The 21,091-nt window shown below is 38.6% G+C and overlaps 1 protein-coding gene across 4 annotated transcripts in view; it reads right to left on the bottom strand.

The window, feature by feature from the left end:
* slc11a2 (solute carrier family 11 member 2) overlaps positions 1–21,091 on the bottom strand; it is a 212,569-nt gene that overhangs the window by 158,522 nt on the left and 32,956 nt on the right. For all 4 annotated transcript variants that reach the window (XM_051672313.1, XM_051672310.1, XM_051672311.1 and 1 more), the window contains exon 2: positions 17,192–17,253. In XM_051672313.1, the coding sequence (XP_051528273.1) occupies positions 17,192–17,222 (31 nt within the window). In that variant the 5' untranslated portion in view covers positions 17,223–17,253. The remainder of the gene's footprint in view (positions 1–17,191; positions 17,254–21,091) is intronic.

Below are 21,091 nucleotides of genomic sequence, written 5' to 3'. Positions count from 1 at the left end.
TGCAATCTCTCACTCAACTGAATATGTGAGTATATCTGTTGCTATTTCACGATAACTGTTTGTGTTAACCTTAGTCATGGGTTCATCAACAAATGACACCATAAACTTAAGACGTTATGACAGCAATGTTCAAACTAAACCACAAGACAATTACAGCAATAAACTTTATGATTTCCTCTCATGGCTATAAGGTTACTGATAAAAACTAAATCAATTTATAAAATTACTTTGTTTTTACACATACAGGAACTTTAAGCAAGTGATTTTATTGGTACTGTATGTTTCATTAATGTCAGGCTCAACACATTACTGAGAGCCAGTGTTCATCAGGGGTCCAAGCACTAAAGGTGCTGTCCTACTATATATTTTTGTGCCATTGGTGCAGGTCAATATCATAAATACCATCTACAGAATATGATGCAGGAGCAATACAGGATGGTTTCTCATCAGCATTTTTTAGATAAAGGCAACTGCATTTCCTTTATGGCTTTCTGAGTACTTCAGTTATGTAAAAGTTCATTTTCAGGATCGTTCTCAATTTTGCACACAAAATAATACTATAGCTGCTCATTGCTCATGCGCCTAAAATTTAAAATAAAATATTGAAATTAAAGATGGGCATTTCATTCTTGAAAAAGCTACTTCCAAAGCTGATCTTCCAATAAAAATTATTTTTTTTGTTTTTCAGTAAAAACATATTTAAAAATCCTTAAAACAAGACTTTTGCAGATAATCTATCTTTGTTTTAACTGTATTTTGTCTTGACTGTTTTCCGTTTGTTTATTCTTAAAACAAGTGAAAAAAATCTAAGTGCAGTAAGACAAAATACACTTTATATTCAACATACTCTCGAAACAAATACGATTTTTCAGAAAGCAGAGTGCTTCATCAACATGCAATAACTAACCTGTAATGAGTGATGTAGTGATTAAATAATAGATAGTTAACGAATCAGAGGACTATGTCAGTTTCACTGTGTTGTTCAAGTATTTGTCCCTTTGGATTTTGGATGTGGTTCACATCCGCAATTTAGAACGACTGCATTCATTTAAGAAGCAAACTGTACTGTAGTTCACCTTTTTTAGCTAAAGGCCTTTTCACACCAGAGGTGACGGGATAATCAGAGACGATTCGCTGAAGAATGGGCCATTTACATTAGAAGCGAAGGGAATTATCACTGTTAGCATATTCACACCTTTACAATACTGTAGGTGGTGCAGATCGACAGTCAATTTTACTCCTGTAAAGTGGTGCAACGCACCTTTCAGCTGGTCCACCCGCCTATCACGGATGAGAAGAACTACTTGACAAGTTTGCAAAACAACCATGGAATCACAGCACGAAAGACAAGCAAGCGAGTTCGAGTGAGCCAGTCAAAAAAATAATAATTTAATGGATTTCTCTACAAGCTGCAGCAGCGATGAGTTTGTTGATGATTTGCTCAACAAGGAAGAAAACATTTGAGAGTCTTCAAAAACTATTAAAGTCATCTGCTGGACAAGTTGACTGGCAGTATTATCATGTATACAGTCTAAGGGGTGATTAGAAAGAACCAAGTGAAAAAATATTTAAAGTTAATGGTTAAAATAAATGTTATCAATTGGAACAATACTGATTATATGCCACACAGGTGTTTTCAAACTGTGGGTCCGGGGCCACGACGGAGTGCTGAGGGTCTGTTTAAAATTTCAGAGGAAAAAATTTAGTTGCAGTACAAACTTTTAAACGAGTTTAAATTTACTATTTTTATTACCAATTTTTACTCATTTTTAGTCCATAGAGCCTGGGTCAATCATTATTTTTGGGGGTAAATAGACCTAGTAAACTGTTGGCAAGTAAGCTTTGGGAAAATGAACAATTGGCTAATATTCCAGTAATTAGATGAGAAAATGGACAGCAACTGACTGATCCATTGGGAATAAACAAGAGATTCCCTCAATATTACCAAAAAATATATACTTCAGAATGTAATCCTGTTCCTGTTGGAAAGATGAAACTATATTAAAATATAAAAATCTACCACAACTTTCATTAAATGAAATTTTGAATAATCATACAGGCAATTTGAAACAAGTTAACATTTTTGATGATAGTTCAAAAAGACCCTACATATGTCTTCACTGTAAACCAAGGGTTTTCAACAGGGGGTCCGTGACCCCCAAGGGGCCCGTGGTGGTAATGCAGGGCATCCGCAAATTATTGTTTGATCCACCATTGGTGGCATTTATAATAATCACTCACTCGCACGCGAGTTCATGTTGAAGTCCTTCGCAGCTGCATGCCAAATCTTTAAGTGTGACTAAATCCGGTTTAGCAGCACTGCGGTGGAGGGTCATGTGAGTAAACATGTCTGCTTTGCGTTGGTCACGCTGTGCGGTTGAGCAGATGACAGCCTGCTTTCAGAACAATAGCGTACTTGCCTGGTGTAATTAAATAGTTGCCGCTGAGATTATCAAGCTGACATACACGGTCCTTAATGTTCCACACACACAAGACGGTGACTCTTAAAATCAACATAATTAAAGGTGCACTTAGTCATTGTTTTCCTCATTACAAATTTTTACTAAATGAAATCAACAGTAATTTTAAAATATATGTAGCCTATAAAATCAAAACAAAAACCACACAAGGCCTTTAATAAACTCCAAGTTGCTCTCTCTCACTTTCTCCCTCTCTCTCATTCTTTCTAAAACTTCAATTTCAATTCAGCTTTATTGGCATGACAGTTTTTAATCAATCACTCACATGAGATGAAGACTCCATTTTAGTAACCTTAAAAAAGTTGTTTTATTCTGCATGGATAGTGTTGGGCCTCATGTATTCAGATAGAAGACAAAGGCAGGCCTAACACAGTCGTAAAAACCTAACTCAAGCCCCCACATTCCAAGTCGTAAATTATACTGAAAAATCGTGCCAAAATCAAACAAAGGGAGTCCAAAACAGACTACAAATCCCATGAAGCCTTGCTCACTAAAGGATCGAACTCTCAACTCCTATTGGATGAGGCACACAACAGAACGTCCCTCAAACATGACATCATCAGGAGTTGAAATACCTCTGAAATGCTTCCGGGATTTGCTTCCAGCAACTATGTTTGCAGTGTGTAGACGCAGCTCATCGCTGCTCTCAGGTGCAACCTCGTGGCACAAGGAAGTAACGTCCGACTTGAAACTGTGGCCATACAATCTCCATCTCGCTGGACGAGTTGAGATTACTCGGTGTTCAACCGAACACTCTAACGGATCCGAAGGAGACTGCCGAGCAATCTGCAGCTTCATCCGTTTGCCTGCAGAAGTGAAGCGATTATAGATTTCTCTTCCATCTTCAATCAAGTCGACATTTCCGAGTTCTCCGCCAGCCCGCTGAGAATCAACAGCCGTTCCCACTAACAGAGCGAGGAAACGGCCTCCCGTCATCACCCGAGCCTCAAGGAACCGGGTCGGAATTAAAGGACGGATGAACACACATTCTGTCCTCATGCGATTCAAGTAAGAGGTTTACGTCTGGGCAGAGACAGAATATTATAGTGTGTTATTCTTGTGTTTCAAGGTTTTTGCTTGTACAGTTTACGGACCGCCATGTCCGCTCATTATTAATACTCAGGGTATTAATTATCACAAATTTATTTTGCTGTATTGCGGTCCAACCAAATTGGACTGTTGTGCATTTTCGCCATCGCGGGTGAAACCGGCAAACTGAGTTATCCATTAAAGAGTCAAAGAACGCGGGACTTTTACAAGCCGTCCACCGCGTCTGAGTGATAAACTAACAGCTGCTTTTTCTCCCGCAATCGCGAAATCGGCTTTAGGGCCGTCACTTAATTCTCTCTCTCTCTCTCTCTCTCTCGTACTAACCACACACACACACACACACACACACACACACCTTATGTGTTATAGGATTATTTTTATTTCCATATCTAAGTCGGAAGTTTATTGACTGCATTGTATTAATTATTAATTGATATTACTGCGTAAATAAACTTTGTTTATATTACAAAGAGGAGTTTTTTGGTTTGTTTTGCATACGCCTGTGTCATGCTGACGGGATGTCAGTGCTCGGATTCAAACCTTCATTCATTGTTTTTTTCCCGAAAATCGATATTCTTCGGATGTCGATTTTCCTAAGAAAACAATCTAATATTGAGACTGTTTTACTATCTGGTTATTAGTCCCTGATTCCAGGGTGGTGCCCAGTCAATGTTAATCCTTATTAATATTCTAATGATTTTTGATAATTGATAATTATCTTTGATGAATTTGAATGATCAATAAGCTAGTGTTAATTTTAATTAATGTTTCATCGATGTTAACAATTAATGATTATCTTTGATAATTGTTGATTTAAAGGATTAAAAAAGCTAACACTGATTCTCATCAATGTTCTATTAATTTTAATAATTAATAATTATCTTTAATTATTAATTATTGCTAATAACCAAACTTGTTCCTAAACGTAGCACACTACATTTACAGGAGCCCTATATGAGGTTTTAATGAGTTAGATTCAATTAATTAATTTAAATATTAATTAATAACTAAAGAAATAATTATTATTTCTGATAGTAACACTGATCTAAACAACCAGTAAAGCCCTACAATAGGGTCTCTGTCTTTTTTTTTTTTTTTTTGGAGGAGGTTTGGCACAGGGATTTACAGGGGAATTAAAAAATGTCACTTCATGTCAAAAATGTTGCAGACCCCTGCTGTACATCCCTGCTGAAAAGACCAGCTAAAACCAGTTTAAGATGGTTGGCTGGTTTTAGCTGGTCGCCCAGCCTAGCCAGGCTGGTCAGTTAGCTGGTTTCAGAGGAAGTTTGAACAATTTTTAGCTGGCCAGGCTGGGAGACCAGCCAAGACCACCCTGACCAGCTAAGATCAGCATAACCAGCTAAGGCAAGCTAAAACCAGCCTGACCATCAAAAAAAAAGGGTTTAGAATCCCTTTAAAACCAGCCTGACCAGATGTGACTAGGGTGGGCGACCAGCTAAAAGATTATGCTGGTTTTAGCTGGTGTTTTTCAGCAAGGCAGCATTTGATTATTGATTATTTCAATGGCTTTGCAATGTAAACATCAAGTATACATACAATAATATGTTACCATAGCACCATCCACGTTTTTATTAGGCATAAAACACAACAATTTTATACAATATTTAACGGGGGTCCCAGCTCTGTCTTTTTACCCACCAAGGGGTCCTTGGCCTGAAAATGGTTGAAGATCCCTGCTGTAAACCATAAATATCCATTTATAACTTTTATTTAAAAATATTATTAGATTGAATAAGGATTAAAAGATTATTTAAAAGCGCTGCCCGTATGGAATTCGGTTGATCTATGGTTGACTTCACACTGACTGTTATTGTAAATGTAAGAAAGTCTCTCAAGTTCTGCTCAGACACTGTATATAGGCTACTAATTTTACACTGAAACAGTGCTGTTCTCGTGCCGAAGCCGATGCTCGGCTTATGCTTGGCCTGGGGATCTGCGAATGCAGCAGGTAGCAGCAAATCATGTTAAACGTGGACAAGCCTAAAACAATTTTATTGTGGGAGTGCTCTACGCATGTTGATAAAATTATTATATTCTTGGCATGCGCATTGCATAGCACTCTGTTTTATTATGCTCCGGCTTATGAAGTTTAAAAGATATTCTAAAAAGTGGCTAATGCTGCTCAAAACAACAACCAGGAAGAAAAGAATTGTCATCACTCCTTGTCATAAGACACTATTTACTGCCAAAACGAGAAAGATAATATTTTTACGTAAAGCATTTTCCACCCAAAGAAACCCATTAAAAGTATTCTATTGTTTTAGTCCACTGGGCCATGTTAAGTACTCCTAAAACTAGGCTTCATTTAAATGAAAAATAACTTTTATGCAAAGTATAATGCATTTATTTAGATTTTAGGGCGATATGTGACAGACATTTCATAGAAGTTTTTACGAAAATAAAGATATGAACAAATATCTTTGCCTTAATATATGGAATAATAGCCTATTGATTGATCACAGAGACCAACAATAAAAACAAGAAATTAAGAGTTTATTACAAAAAAGAATGGGATGCTCATCACTGGCTTAACAAAAACGCTGAATATGTTACCAAAAAAAGAGCCCTTTTCCTTTATGTGTGCATTTATCTATGTGATTTATGTTCCTTCACTTTGTGTATAGGCTGAAAAAAATATAAAACCTAAAAATGACTGCAGTGAAGATAGTTTGCGGTTCAAAATGCAGACTTGTTTAGCTGTAAATTTGACGTGCTGTTGTAGACATTTTAATAATGTTTTTCCTTTATGATTTGTGAATTCAGGTGACATCATCCTCTGCTCTCCAATCGGTTGTTTTAACATTGCAACTCTATTTTATAATGCAAATAGCTCATTGCCTATTATTGCAGACTGTGTTTATTGGAAATAGCAGTTAAAAGTGAAGTGCCCTTATTTTTCACCTTTCCGACTCGTGGAATTAATTGACAGACAAAAACTTTGCTGTGATAATCAGACTGGTCAAGATTAGAGTAATTTCTTCTATAGGTGTTCAACTTTTGGACTTATTTGCATTATAAAATAAAGAAGCATTATAAAATTAAAATGACCCATTGCGTAGCAGAGGATAATGTCACCTGAATTCACAAATCATTATGAATAAAATGGAATATCATTTACATGTCTAGGACAGTGCACAGCGGATTTTTGGCCAAATAAAGTCTGAAATTCACACCGCACACTGCAGTGTAAAACACCCACGCTTCATGTGTAACAAGTTAACTGTTTTATTCTAGCCAAAATTAGCAGTTTATTAAAAATAAATTAAAAAATTAAAAAAAAAGTTGGGTCAAATAATATTTACTATATAGACGGTAATACTGAACATTTAGACAGATACAGTATGTTACATTTGCATGGTTCCCTAGTCCATTGTTAATGTAAGCTGAAGTGTATGCATCAAATACACTTTGACGGAGGAAGGGAATTCACACCTTAAAAAAAAAATATACCTTCCCCCAATTCAGATGTGTGAGACAAAAAAAAAAAAAAAAATCATTAACAGGGCACTTTGAAGCTAATGTTGCAAACCTCACCAGAGGAAAAGAGACTCTTTCAGTTTCTTTTTAGAAAAATAAGGGGCGCACTCCATTTCTTTACACCACATATGCTATTGGAGATTTAAGTAATCCATTTGTGGCAGGGGACAACCACTATAAAAAAAACTAACACTTTATGCTTACAGCACTGTGTGTAAAAATTTAATTATTGAATTATGTAATTAAAAGCATCTAAAAAGCACAAAATTTAATTGTGGATTACGACTTCATAGCATCCACTGCAATAGTAAATTATTGGTAACACTTTACAATAAGGTTCCATTTATTTTTTATCAACAGTTAACATGAACTAACAAGGAACAATCCTTTTGCAGCATTTATTAATCTTGGTTAATGTTAATTCCAATATATACACTACTATATTTTTTAAAATCAAAAGTTATACATGTAAACATTAGTTCTTATCCTTGCACATACATTCAATAATTTTTTTTTTTAATTGCAGGTAGACCTACTACCTACTGTATAATGTACACACACCATACAAACACAAAATAAAATGTTTATTATTGTTATATACAGACATCAGTGCATATTTCAAAAAATTTTAGCGACTCAAGACTAGAGCAAGCATGAGTAATTTGTTTTAACAACAAACTTGAATAATAATTGGTGCTTTTTGGAGCTAAATTAAATAGAAACATCTGGATTCCATATGCCAGTGTTCCGCACCGATGACTTAAAGTTTTGGAAGTTAAGATAAAATCCAGTGGAGAGTCTCTACTTCAGAAGTTTAAGGAATGTGTCGGATGAAGTCAACTCATTTCGAGTTTGATTGGATGCTTACTGATTTAAATGTGAATGATATAATAAAAAATAGAATGCAACAAACTTGGATTAACTTGTTTTCAATGCAAACAGGTTTTAATCCAAGAATTGCACCATTTAATATTTGTTGTCAAATTAGAAATTATTTATTAAATGAAAACATTCTTCGCATCCATGATCGCATGGACAACGCGCTCGGCCGTTACCACTGAAGCGATGTAAGATGAATTGGTCTGCAACCACTGATCTAGAGTCAGCCTTTGACTTCTCACTAGTTATTAAGGTTGGAATTTGAAGTAGGGTAGCTGATTCTAGACCAGCAGTTACAAGCCAGCATTTTCCTTGAGTGACAAACGGAATTCTGTACCAATACACACATCATGCCTGTCTCCCATTGCCAGCCTTACACACGCTCCACACTCCGTAAAACAAATCAACAAGCTTTGAAATGAATCACTTTAAAATATTTAATTACAAGCAAAAATATTTGAAAATCGAAATAATAGCATTCAAAGCTGTGTGTTTTACATCTTTAATGAGGGAATGAACTATGTTACTCATCCCACAAATAGGCTAATTGTGAATGATGTAGGCAAATCAAAATCCAGAGGTTCTCAAATTTAATACTCCAACACTAAGAAATCAGGGAAGAGTCTGTGTTTTACTATCAACTCTCCATAATAATTTTTACATTACACCAAATGTTTTTATTTATGAAATGAGGCAAGCATTCACAAATGCTCTTTGCAGTGAAATTAACAATGCATATCCATATAAAACATGATTTAAAAAACAACAATACATTTGCCCTACACATTGAAATGTTATCTTTTAAAATAGCCTAATACAATTTTTCAAGGAACTCGTTACCTCCCTGCAATACACGCTTATAGCAGCCCACACTTTGGAAACACACGTATTAGAATCGTCTCACTTTCAATTACCTTTGCAGTCCAGCGTTTCTCATCAGAGCGAATTGCAGCCTATATATTTTATATTTTCTAATACCTTTCTTACAAGGTAATAAATTAAAATGTGCATGATATTGTTTGATGCACCCACAAAAGATGCAGCAGGCGACCTGTAACTATAAATGGACAGAGGGGCGTGAGCTATACTAAAGTGTTCCATGTGCCACCTGGTGGAAATTGTGAGACGTGTAACCCATGTATTTTAGTTCTAAGAAGCCCGACTGTGGTATGCCGAGTCATTTAGAAGTCAAAAGCAGATAATTATAAGTCTCATGCAACTGAAGGTTTCTTATGTTGTCGGTTTTTTGAATAAGCTGTTTTTTGATAGTTACGAACCATAATTTATGAGCATCTTGCTGTGCATGTCACGCTCGGTGTCGGATGGGAGAGGCGGCGGTTAAACTTACAGCTGCTGTTTCTGCCTCACAAATCCACTGATTTGCACGGTGATGTTGCCGTAAATAAAACAATATATTTGATGTACTGTAGCACCAGGACATGACACTAGCTGTATCTTGTTTCGAAGGCTGCGTGCTCCGGAGGTCGCAACTGTCGGCCACATACGTTATCAAGGCTGTCACATTTCAGAAAAGAGAGTAGGACACTCCGAATGCAGCCTTCGAATGTGGCTTTTCACAGGAATTCAGAGGATGCATGAGTTGTATCCTTCGTGGGCACTCACAACCCACAATTCTTTGCTTCAGGATCAGAATCAGAATGAGCTTTATTGCCAAGTGTTCTCACGTACACAATAAATAAAATGTTGGAGAAACAAGTGCACACAGAACATTACAGTGAGACACAGAATATAAATCAAGGTAAGAGTATAAATAGAATTCAAGAAAATGATGTTAAGTCTTTAGACAATTAGACAATTAGCTTCTGATAGGAGGTGTACTGAATTGGAGGTGTACCTGTGGATGTATTTTAAGGCCTACCTTCAAACTCAGTGCCTCTTTGCTTGACATCATGGGAAAAATCAAAAGAAATCAGCCAAGACCTCAGAAACAAAATTGTGGACCTCCACAAGTCTGGTTCGTCCTTGGGAGCAATTTCCAAACGCCTGAAGGTACCATGTTCATATGTCAAACAATAGTATTCAAGTATAAACACCATGGGACCACATAGCCTTCATACCGTTCAGAAAGGAGAGGCATTCTGTCTCCTAGAGATGTGCAAATCAATCCCAGACAACAGCAAAGGACCTTGTGAAAATGCTGGAGGAAACAGGTAGACAAGTATCTATATCCACAGTAAAACGAGACTTATATCGACACAACCTCAGCAAGGAAGAAGCTAATGCTCCAAAGCTGCCATAAAAAAGCCAGACTACAGTTTGCAAGTGCACATGGAGACAAAGATCTTATTTTTGGAGAAATTTCCTCTGGTCTGATTAAACAAAAATTGAACTTTTTGGCCATAATGACCATCGTTATGTTTGGAGGAAAAAGGGTGAGGCTTGCAAGCCGAAGAACACCATCCCAACCATGAAGCATGGGGGTGGCAGCATCATGTTGTGGGGGTGCTTTGCTGCAGGAGGGACTGGTGCACTTCGCAAAATAGATGGCATCATGAGGAAGGAAAATTATATGAATATACTGAAGCAACATATCAAGACATCAGCCATGAAGTTAAAGCTCGGTCACAAATGGGTCTTCCAAATGGACAATGACCCCAAGCATACCTCCAAGGTTGAGGCAAAATGGCTTAAGGACAACAAAGTCAAGGTATTGGAGTGGCCATCACAAAGCCCTGACCTCAATCCGATCGAAAATTTGTGGGCAGAACTGAAAAAGCATGTGCGAGCAAGGAGGCCTACAAACCTGACTCAGTAACACTAGTTCTGTCTGAAGGAATGGGCCAAAATTCCAGCAACTTATTGTGAGAAGCTAGTGGAAGGCTACCCAAAATGTTTGACCCAAGTTAAACAATTTAAAGGCATTGTTACCAAATACTAACAAACTGAATGTAAACTTCTGACCTACTGGGACTTTGATGAAATAAATATAAGCTGAAATAAATCATTCTCTCTACTATTAGTCTGACATTTCACATTCTTAAAATAATGATCCTAACTGACCTAAGACAGGGAATGTTTTCTACGATTAAATGCCAGGAATTTTGAAAAACTGATTTAAATGTATTTGGCTAAGGTGCACGTAAACTTCTGTCTTCAACTGTATACAATGTATGTATGTATATATATATATATATATATATATATATATATATATATATATATATATATATATATATATATATATATACACACACACACACACACACACACACACACACACTACCTGTCAAAACTTTTGAAACACTTGATTGAAATGTTTCTCATGATCTTAATCTTTTGATCTGAAGGCGTATGCTTAAATGTTTGAAATTAGTTTTGTAGACAAAAATATAATTGTGCCACCATATTAATTTCATTATAAAACTAAAATTTAATAAAAAGAAAAAAAGTTTTTGAAATTGATGACTTGGACCAAATAATAAAGAAAAGCAGCCAATAATAGCCCAACATAGATGGGAACTCCTTCAATACTGTTTAAAAAGCATCCCAGGGTGATACCTCAAGAAGTTGGTTGAGAAAATGTCAAGAGTACATGTCTGCAAATTCTAGGCAAAGGGTGACTACTTTGAAGATACTAAAATATAACAGTTTTAATTTATTTTGGATTTTGTTTAGTCACAACATAATTCCTATAGTTTCATTTATGTTATTCCATAGTTTTGATGACTTTACTATTATTCTAAAATGCGGTGTGTGTATGTATACACACACACACACACACACACACAGATCAGCCTCAACATTAAAAACAATGACAAGTTAAGTGATAACATCGATTATCTCATTACAACGGCACCTGTCAAGGGTTGGGATATATTAGGCAGCAAGTGAACAGTCAGTTCTTGAATTTCATTTGTTGGAAGCAGGAAAAATGGGCAAGCGTAAGGATATGAGTGACTTTGACAAGGGCCAAATTGTGATGGCTAGATGACTGGGTCAGAGCATCTCCAAAACGGCTAGTCTTGTGGGGTTTTCCAGGTATGCAGTGGTTAGTACCTACCAAAAGTGGTCCAAGGAAGGACAACCGGTGAACCGGCAACAGGGTCATGGGCGCCCAAGGCTCATCGATGCACGTGGCCGATCCCACAGAAGAGCTACTGTAGCACAAATTGCTGAAAAATGTAATGCTGTCCATGATAGAAAGGTGTCAGGACACACAGTGCATCGCAGCTTGCTACGTATGGGGCTGCATAGCCGCAGATCCGTCAGAGTGCCCATGCTGGCCCCTGTCCACCACTGAAAGCGCCTACAATGTGCACATGAGCGTCAGAACTGGACCATGGAGCAATGGAAGAAGGTGGCCTGGTCTGATGAATCACGTTTTCTTTTAGAACATGTGGACGGCCGTGTGCGTTGTTTACCTGGGGAAGAGATGGCAGCAGGATGCACTATGGGAAGAAGGCAGGCCAGCAGAGGCAGTGTGATGCTCTGTGTAATGTTCTGTTGGGAAACATTGGGTCCTGGCATTTATGTAGATGTTACTTTGACACGTACCACCTACCTAAAGATTGTTGCAGACCACATACACCCCTTCATGGAAATGGTATTCCCTGATGGCAGTGGCCTCCTTAAGCAGGATCATACACCCTGCCACACTGCAAAAATTGTTCAGGAATGGTTTGAGGAATCCAATCCAATTGAGCATCTATGGGATGTACTGGACCATCAAGTCTGATCCATGGAGGCCCCACCTCGCAGCTAACAGGTCTTAAAGGATCTGCTGCTAACATCTTGGTGCCAGATACCACAGGACACCATCAGAGGTCTTGTGGAGTCCATGCCTCGACGGGTCAGAGCTGTTTTGGCAGCACAAGGGGGACCTACACGATATTAGGCAGCCACAACATTAAAACCAGATAATCATCCATGTGATTATCTAATCATCCAAACGTGTTACAAAAGTGCAGTGCATAAAATCATGCAGATACGTGTCAGGAGCTTCAGTTAATGTTCACAACAACCATCAGAATGGGGAAAAATGTGATCTCAGTGATTTGGACCGTGGCATGATTGTTGGTGCCAGACGGGCACGGAGAACATCGACATTCAAAAGGAAAACAATAAAGGCTTGAATCCGAGCACTGACATCCCCTGCCAGCCCTTGGCACAGGTGCATGCAGAACAAAAGCAAAACACTTCTCTTTAAAGTATAACAAATTTTATTGATGCAGTAATATCAATTAATAATCAATACAATGCAGTTGATAAACTTCCGAATTCCAACTACAAACTAAACAGTAACACGATTAGATATGGTAACAGATAAGCCTAGAATACATGAGGAGGGTAGGTGTGTGTGTGTGTGAATGGGTGTATGTGTGTGTGTAAGGAGAGAAGGAGTGCACAAAATGGCAGGTGTGGCTCTAGTGGAGAGGTCACGCGAGGTTTCCGGTCAGAGAATGTGGCCGCGAATGTGGGCAGAGAGACTGGTTAATGGCATCTGCCCATTTAACGCATCTCCGCTGATACGATAACTGTTTGCCAAATGAGTGTGCAGGTATGTTTGTGAGGGGAGCGACAACAGGGCGACAGCACCGAAGCCGGTTTTAGTGATCACGGGAGAGACGGCAACCATTAATTTTATCACTCAAGAGATGCAGTGAATGGCTCGTAATCCATCTGCCATGGTCATTGGTTCTTTAACGGATAAACTCAGTGTGCCGGTCTCACCCGCATTGGCGGAAATGCACAAACAGCCCAACGTGGTTGGACGACAACACAGCAAATCTCATTCATGGTAACAGTAATACCTCAAGTATTATTAGCAGCAATGAGCGGACTCGGCAGTCTGTAAACCGTACAAGCAATAACCTTGATACACAAGAATAACACACTATAATAATCTATCTCTGCCCAGACGTAAACCTCGAGTCGCACAAGGACGTGAGTAGAATGTGTGTTCGTCCGTCGTTTGACTCCGACTCGGCTCTTCGAAACTCGGATGATGACACAAGGCCGTTTCCTCGCTCTGTCGGCGGGGGTATGGCGGCTGATTCTCAGCAGGTTGCCGGAGATATCAGCGAAGTCAACTCGATTGAAGAAGGAAGAGAAATCTTCTTTCTTCACTTCTGCAGGCAAAAGGGTGAGACGCGGATTGCTCTGCGGTCTCCTTCGGATCCGTTAACGTGCTGGTGGAACACGGAAAATCTCGGCTTGTCCAGCGAGATGGAGATTGTATGGCCAAAGCTCAGGTACGTATGTTACTTCCTTGGGCAGCGATGCTACACCTGGAAGCAGCAGGGATGCAACTAGATGCGGCGAATACTGTTGCTGGAAGCAAGATTTAAGAGGAATCTCCGGGGTTTTATACTTTATACGTTTTATACTGTCATGGTTGAGGGACGCATTCTGTCTAACGTTTCATCCAATAGGAGTGGAGAGTTTGATCCTTCAGAATTTCACTCCTAGGTGTAAAGTGAGCAAGGCTTGATGGGATCTGTAGTCTGTTTCGACTCCCTTTGTTTGATTTTGGCAGCTGATTCTGTGTAATCAGACTTTGAGTGTTCCTACAGGCCTCAGTCAGGCTTTATGATGGTGTGTAGCCTGCCTATGTTTCCTATCTGAGCACAAGGCCCGACAATAGTAAATATGGTAACTGATACATTGGTGCATTCCTACAGATATTTCAATTTATTTTGGCTTTAGTACAAAAACAATATAAAAGGTAAATGTTTAAATTGTCTTTATATCATCACACTTTTTCTCTGGTCTTCGTACACAAAAATATATAGTGGCCTTTATATATTTTAGAAGGGGGTCCCACGCAAGGTAATATATTTGAGTGTCTTTGGCATCAAAAAGTTTTAAAACCCCTGGCCACGCATATATACTTGCGTTATGTACTTTTGTTTTAAATCACTGCATAATGCACACACATGATGACCGTTAAAACAAATGCTGTCAACTGGAACAATGCTGATATCTTATTGCCATGTAAATCTACTTGTGTTATATGCATTTGTTCAAAACCCTGCGTGTTACGAATTAAACGTGACAACACCAAATGCTCCATGCAAGAATTAGAATTTTTTTTTTTTCACCAACAAAACCCATCTTCAGTCTGACCCATTATTAGATACTTAAAACTGTTAACGATAGCAAAGCTGATTTTTTGCTGGAATTTTGGCCCATTCCTCCAGACAGAACAGGTGTAACTGAGTCAGGTTTTAAGGCCTCCTTGCGCGCACACGCATTTTCAGTTCTGCCCACAAATTTTCTATCGGATTGAGGTCAGGGCTTTGTGATGGCCACTCCAATACCTTGACCTTAAGACATTTTGCCACAACTTGAGGCATGCTTGGGTCATTGTCCATTTGGAAGACCCATTTGCGACCGAGCTTAAACTTCCTGGCTTATGTCTTGAGATGTTGCTTCAATATATCCACATAATTTTCCTTCCTAATGATGCCATCTATTTTGTGAAGTGCACCAGACCCTCTTGCAGCAAAGCACCCCCCACATGATGCTACCTCCCCCATGCTTCACGGTTGGGATGGTGCACTTTGGCTTGCAAGCCTCACCCTTTTCCTTCAAACATAACGATGGTCATTAAGGCCAAACAGTTCAATTTTTATTTCTTCAGACCAGAGGACATTTCTCCAGAAAGAAAGATCTTTGTACCCATGTGCACTTACAAACTGTATTCTGGCTTTTTTATGGCAGTTTTGGAGCAGTGGCTTCTTCCTTGCTGAGCAGCCTTTCAGGTTGTGTCGATATAGGACTCGTTTTACTGTGGATATAGATACTTGTCAACCCGCTTCCTCCAGCATCTTCACAAGTTCCTTTGCTGTTGTTCTGGGATTGATTTGCACTTTTCGTCCCAAACTACGTTCATCTCTAGGAGACAGAATGTGTCTCCTTCCTGAGCATTATGATGGCTGCGTGGTCCTATGGTGTTTATACTTGAATACTATTGTTTGTACAGATGAACATGGTACCTTCAGGCATTTGGAAATTGCTCCCAAGTATGAACCAGACTTGTGGAGGTCAACAATTTTTTTTCCTGAGGTCTTGGCTGATTTCTTTTGATTTTCCCACGATGTCAAGCAAAGAGGCACAGAGTTTGAAGGTAGGCCTTAAAATACATCCACAGGTACACCTCCAATTCAGTACACCTTCTATCTGAAGCTAATTGACTAATTGTCTAAAGGCTTGACATCATTTTCTGGAATTTTCCAAGCTGCTTAAAGGCACAGCTAACTTAGTGTATGTAAACTTCTGACCCACTGGAATTGTGATTATAGTCAATTAAAAGTGAAACAATCTGTTGTAAACAGTTGTTGGAAAAATTACTCATGTCATGCACAAACTAGATGACCTAACGGCTTGCCAAAACTATAGTTTGCTAATATGAAATCTGTGGAGTGGTTAAAAATATTTGTATTAATGACTTCAAACTAAGTGTATGCAAGCTTCTGACTTAAAATGTATTTGGCAAAGAAAAAACACAACATCCGTAAAGAAATTTATTAAAGTGATCAGGCAAAGATGCCACAATGCGTTATATTGTGAAGAGAACTCGTGTAAGATTAAATTCAAAGGCAAAAATACAGCAATATGAAATACATTAAGACATTAAAATTTAGAAAGTTTTTTAAAGGGAATGCAAGGCAGAGATGCAGCAATATCATGTACACATTAAGAGAACCCATATGAGAAAAGATACTTTTGTTTTTAAGACACTTGATGCAAATGAAATGCATGTCCTCACTGCTGGTTCAGAATTTCTTCGAGTAACTTTAGCATTTAATGTCGGTGAGTATTACAGCTTTCTGTGCTTTAGCATCACCATCTGCGCTGATTTTGGTAACTGCAGCGGCTCCTGACACGTGATCCAAAGCTCATATTTTATTGGTCGGGGCAATTGATTACCACCGGGCGAGAAAAAAAACAAAAAAACAAACACCTCGCTTTATCGCCGCGCAAATGTTCGATTCCGGTGTGAATTGCCCCATAGGAATCCATTGTTTCCATTAAAAATGTTAAATCGCGGCAAGAATTTATGCCAAAAATATGCATTTGGTGTGAAAGGGCCTAAACTCGGGTGTGGTTTGCGGGTGCACACCAGAGTTCTAAAAAAAAAAAAAAAAAAAAAAAGAAAGAGGGGTTGACATCGATCAAATTAACCAAACTTTGACATCAAATGTACCCAGGTGCACACCAGAAGCGCTAGTGTGAAAGCACCCTGAGACACTGGCAGAAGACAAATTTGAGATGTTAATTCCAGGTGTAAACAGGGTCACAGTGTAAGTTGTGCGTCTCACCTTCCAGGAGTTCATCTTGTTTGGTCTTCATGAGCAGGAGCTGTACGCGAGTCTCCGTCAGGCTGATGGGGAAAAAAACAAAAAGTCCAGCACAGATCACTGACTGACATGTTCAACAAAAAAAGGACTGTAAAGCCCCGTACACACATGCAACGACTTTATCACTTGATGTCGCTAGTCTCTGTACTGTGAAGTCACTAGTGGGCATTTCTACTGCTGTCACTCAAACGTTATTGGTGGACTGCACGTCTGGCCATGTCTTTTGAAAATATGATCACAGATGAGGCATTTTGCTAGTAAAACTGCAATTTCATTCTAATTTGACAAGGAATCAGTTTTCTTATCCCTAAAAAAGCACATTCTGCAGGGGAGCGTGTTTTTATATGAACTGCAGCAGTGCTCAGTACATTAAATAATAAAATTACTACATAATAGAGTGGTATGCAACAAAAGCCCTATTTGGACGGGATTCGTTTTATATGGGGACGAGGGGTAATTCAATTACCAGGGGACATGTGTATAAAGCCACTTAGAGTAAAATTTTAGTCTTAAGTGTATCAAAATTCTAAGAATTAAGTAATTTTGCGTGTATTCCTAGACTTAAGAATACGTGTGATTCATAAATGTTCATAAGTGTTTAGACTTGCACCCAGCTCCTAAATGATTTAAAGAGATAGTTCACCCCAAAATTAAAAGGTAAAAGTCTTTTATCTTCTATAAGACACCCGGTAAAAAAATCCAATATTGTAATCCCATGCGAATTGACAAGCAGGTAAAAAGCCAGTGAATCTGCACTTTCCAGCCTGTGAGCCCTAAAACTATCATTGTTTCTCAAGCTCTCCAAGCGTCTGAAGTGGATGTTGGCAAATAAGACGACGCGATATACAACTTCAAATAGCGCTGACTGTTGCGTATGGACTGAGTTTTATGCTGTCAAGTGTTTTTTTTACCTACGTAAAAGAAAATGAAACGCGCGTGTGTTATTCTGGTTGGGAAAATTAGAAAGGAACATAAGCATGTAATATTGTGATTTGAGCAGCTTGAATGGAGGAAATTGTGTTGAAGTTTGTATGTGCTGTTCAGACACTGCAGCCCCGCATTTACATGAAGGGATTGTCCATATTTTTAATTTAAGAGTGTAATATAGGATTAAAGGCTTGCTAATGTCACCAGTTGTCATATTTTTGCCAGATATTCCAATCAATTTCTTCTAATAATCCCAGATACAGTATATGATCATGTTTATTTCCTGCATAATTAATCAGCACAGCTATACATTTTTGAATTGGTCAGTAACTTGCAATGGCAGTATTGATGTGATGCAGTAGACACCCATCTCTGTGATTTTTACAGACGTCGCTTATCTTGTGCGAATAAACGGTAAACATTATAGACATCCGAAGAAATAATTACTTTACAGTCCGGAAAACTAACCCTGCTAACACAAGACGGACCAGTTACATAATTTCTTCATACTTTTTGGCCATTTGTTGACTTACTAATTGGCAACGTAACTGCAAAGTCACAGATCCGTAATTTAATTACTATTAAATTACCAATCCACATCTTAGTTTTTATGTTCTTCTGATGACTAGAATTTGCTAATCTCCAGTCACAACATAGGAACAGTCACCCTAAAGATAGTGTGTACTTTTTTTACCAATTCAAAATATATTATATACAGTGGTGTGAAAAAGTGTTTGCCCCCTTCCTGATTTCTTATTTTTTTGCATGTTTGTCACACTTAAATGTTTCAGATCATCAGACAAGTTTAAATATTAGTCAAAGATAACAAGTAAACACAAAATGCAGTTTTTAAAATGAAGGTTGTTATTATTGAGGGAAAACAAAATCCAAACCTACATGGCCCTGTGTGAAAAAGTGATTGCCCCCTAAACCTAATAACTGGTTGGGCCACCCTTAGCAGCAACAACTGCAATCAAGCGTTTGCGATAACTTGCAATGAGTCTTTTACAGCGCTGTGGAGGAATTTGGGCCCACTCATCTTTGCAGAATTGTTGTAATTCAGCCACATTGGAGGGTTTGAGCATGAACTACCTTTTTAAGGTCATGCCACAGCATCTCAATAGGATTCAGGTCAGGACTTTGACTAGGCCACTCCAAAGTCTTCATTTTGTTTTTCTTTAGCCATTCAGAGGTGGACTTGCTGGTGTGTTTTGGATCATTGTCCTGCTGCAGAACCCAAGTTTGCTTCAGCTTGAGGTCACGAACAGATGGCCGGACATTCTCCTTCAGGATTTTTTGGTAGACAGCAGAATTCATGGTTCCATTTATCACAGCAAGTCTTCCAGGTCCTGAAGCAGCAAAACAGCCCCAGACCATCGCACTACCACCACGATATTTTACTGTTGGTATGATGTTCTTTTTCTGAAATGCGGTGTTACTTTTACGCCAGATGTAATGGGACACACGCCTTCCAAAAAGTTCAACTTTTGTCTCGTCAGTCCACAGAGTATTTTCCCAGAAGTCTTGGGGATCATCAAGATGTTTTCTGGCAAAAATGAGACGAGCCTTAATGTTCTTTTTGCTCAGCAGTGGTTTTCGTCTTGGAACTCTGCCATGCAGGCCATTTTTGCCCAGTCTCTTTCTTATGGTGGAGTCATGAACACTGACCTTAACTGGAGGCAAGTGAGGCCTGCAGTTCTTTGGATGTTGTTGTGGGGTCTTTTGTGACCTCTTGGATGAGTCGTCGCTGCACTCTTGGGGTAATTTAGGTTGGCCGGCCACTCCTGGGAAGGTTCACCACTGTTCCATGTTTTCGCCATTTGTGGATAATGGCTCTCACTGTGGTTCTCTGGAGTCCCGAAGCTTTAAAAATGGCTTTATAACCTTTTCCAGACTGATAGATCTCAATTACTTTCTTTCTCATTTGTTCCTGAATTTCTTTGGATCTCGGCATGATGTCTAGCTTTTGAAGATCTTTTGGTCTACTTCACTTTGTCAGGCAGGTCCTATTTAAGTGATTTCTTGATTGAGAACAGGTGTGGCAGTAATCAGGCCTGGGTGTGGCTAGAGAAATTGAACTCAGGTGTGATAAACCACAGTTATGTTTTAACAGGTGGGGCAAACACTTTCACACAGGGCCATGTAGGTTTGGATTTTGTTTTCCCTTAATAATAACAACCTTCATTTAAAAACTGCATTTTGTGTTTACTTGTGTTATCTTTGACTAATATTTAAACTTGTTTGATGATCTGAAACATTTAAGTGTGACAAACATGCAAAAAAATAAGAAATCAGGAAGGGGGCAAACACTTTTTCACACCACTGTAAGTTTTTTATATAGTGATGGATAGGAAATGCACAAAGCTTAATGTAACAGCACGCGCCTCCAGCTGAACTATTGCGCACAGCAGACCTGCATTTGACAAGAGAGTTTGTTTTTCTGAGGTTAGACACTTTTTTTTTTATTATTTCACAACAAATTGTATGCTTAATGTAAGAAAACAATAATAGAATGTTAAAATATTTGCATATAGCCCGATAGATAGAACTCCATCTGACTGCAGATAGAGGACAACATGGTTTTCTGAGGCAATTTTTACTTTGACTGCATCTGACAGGAGAGTTCATTTTTCTGAGGTAAAACACTTACTTCTTCACTATAAATAAACAACTTTTAAGAAAATGTAAGGAAATAATAGCCCCTTTCCCACTAGGGCTGGGTGACAGGACGATGTAATCGGATATCGACGACATCTGGCAAATATCCCGATGGCAAATGTGACACACATTTGTCTGGGACAGGGTTAACATGATATTACTAATATCGAAAAGAGAAAATGATGGGGTCATTGTTTATTAACTTTCCAGTATGTATTTCACAAACTAGTTAGCAACTTACCGACACACAGCTCAACTCCGCCCTGTCTGCAGAGC

Source organism: Myxocyprinus asiaticus, chromosome 35, assembly GCF_019703515.2.
Source record: "Myxocyprinus asiaticus isolate MX2 ecotype Aquarium Trade chromosome 35, UBuf_Myxa_2, whole genome shotgun sequence".
Lineage (NCBI taxonomy): Eukaryota > Metazoa > Chordata > Actinopteri > Cypriniformes > Catostomidae > Myxocyprinus > Myxocyprinus asiaticus.
This window is presented reverse-complemented; position numbering and strand designations above follow the sequence as displayed.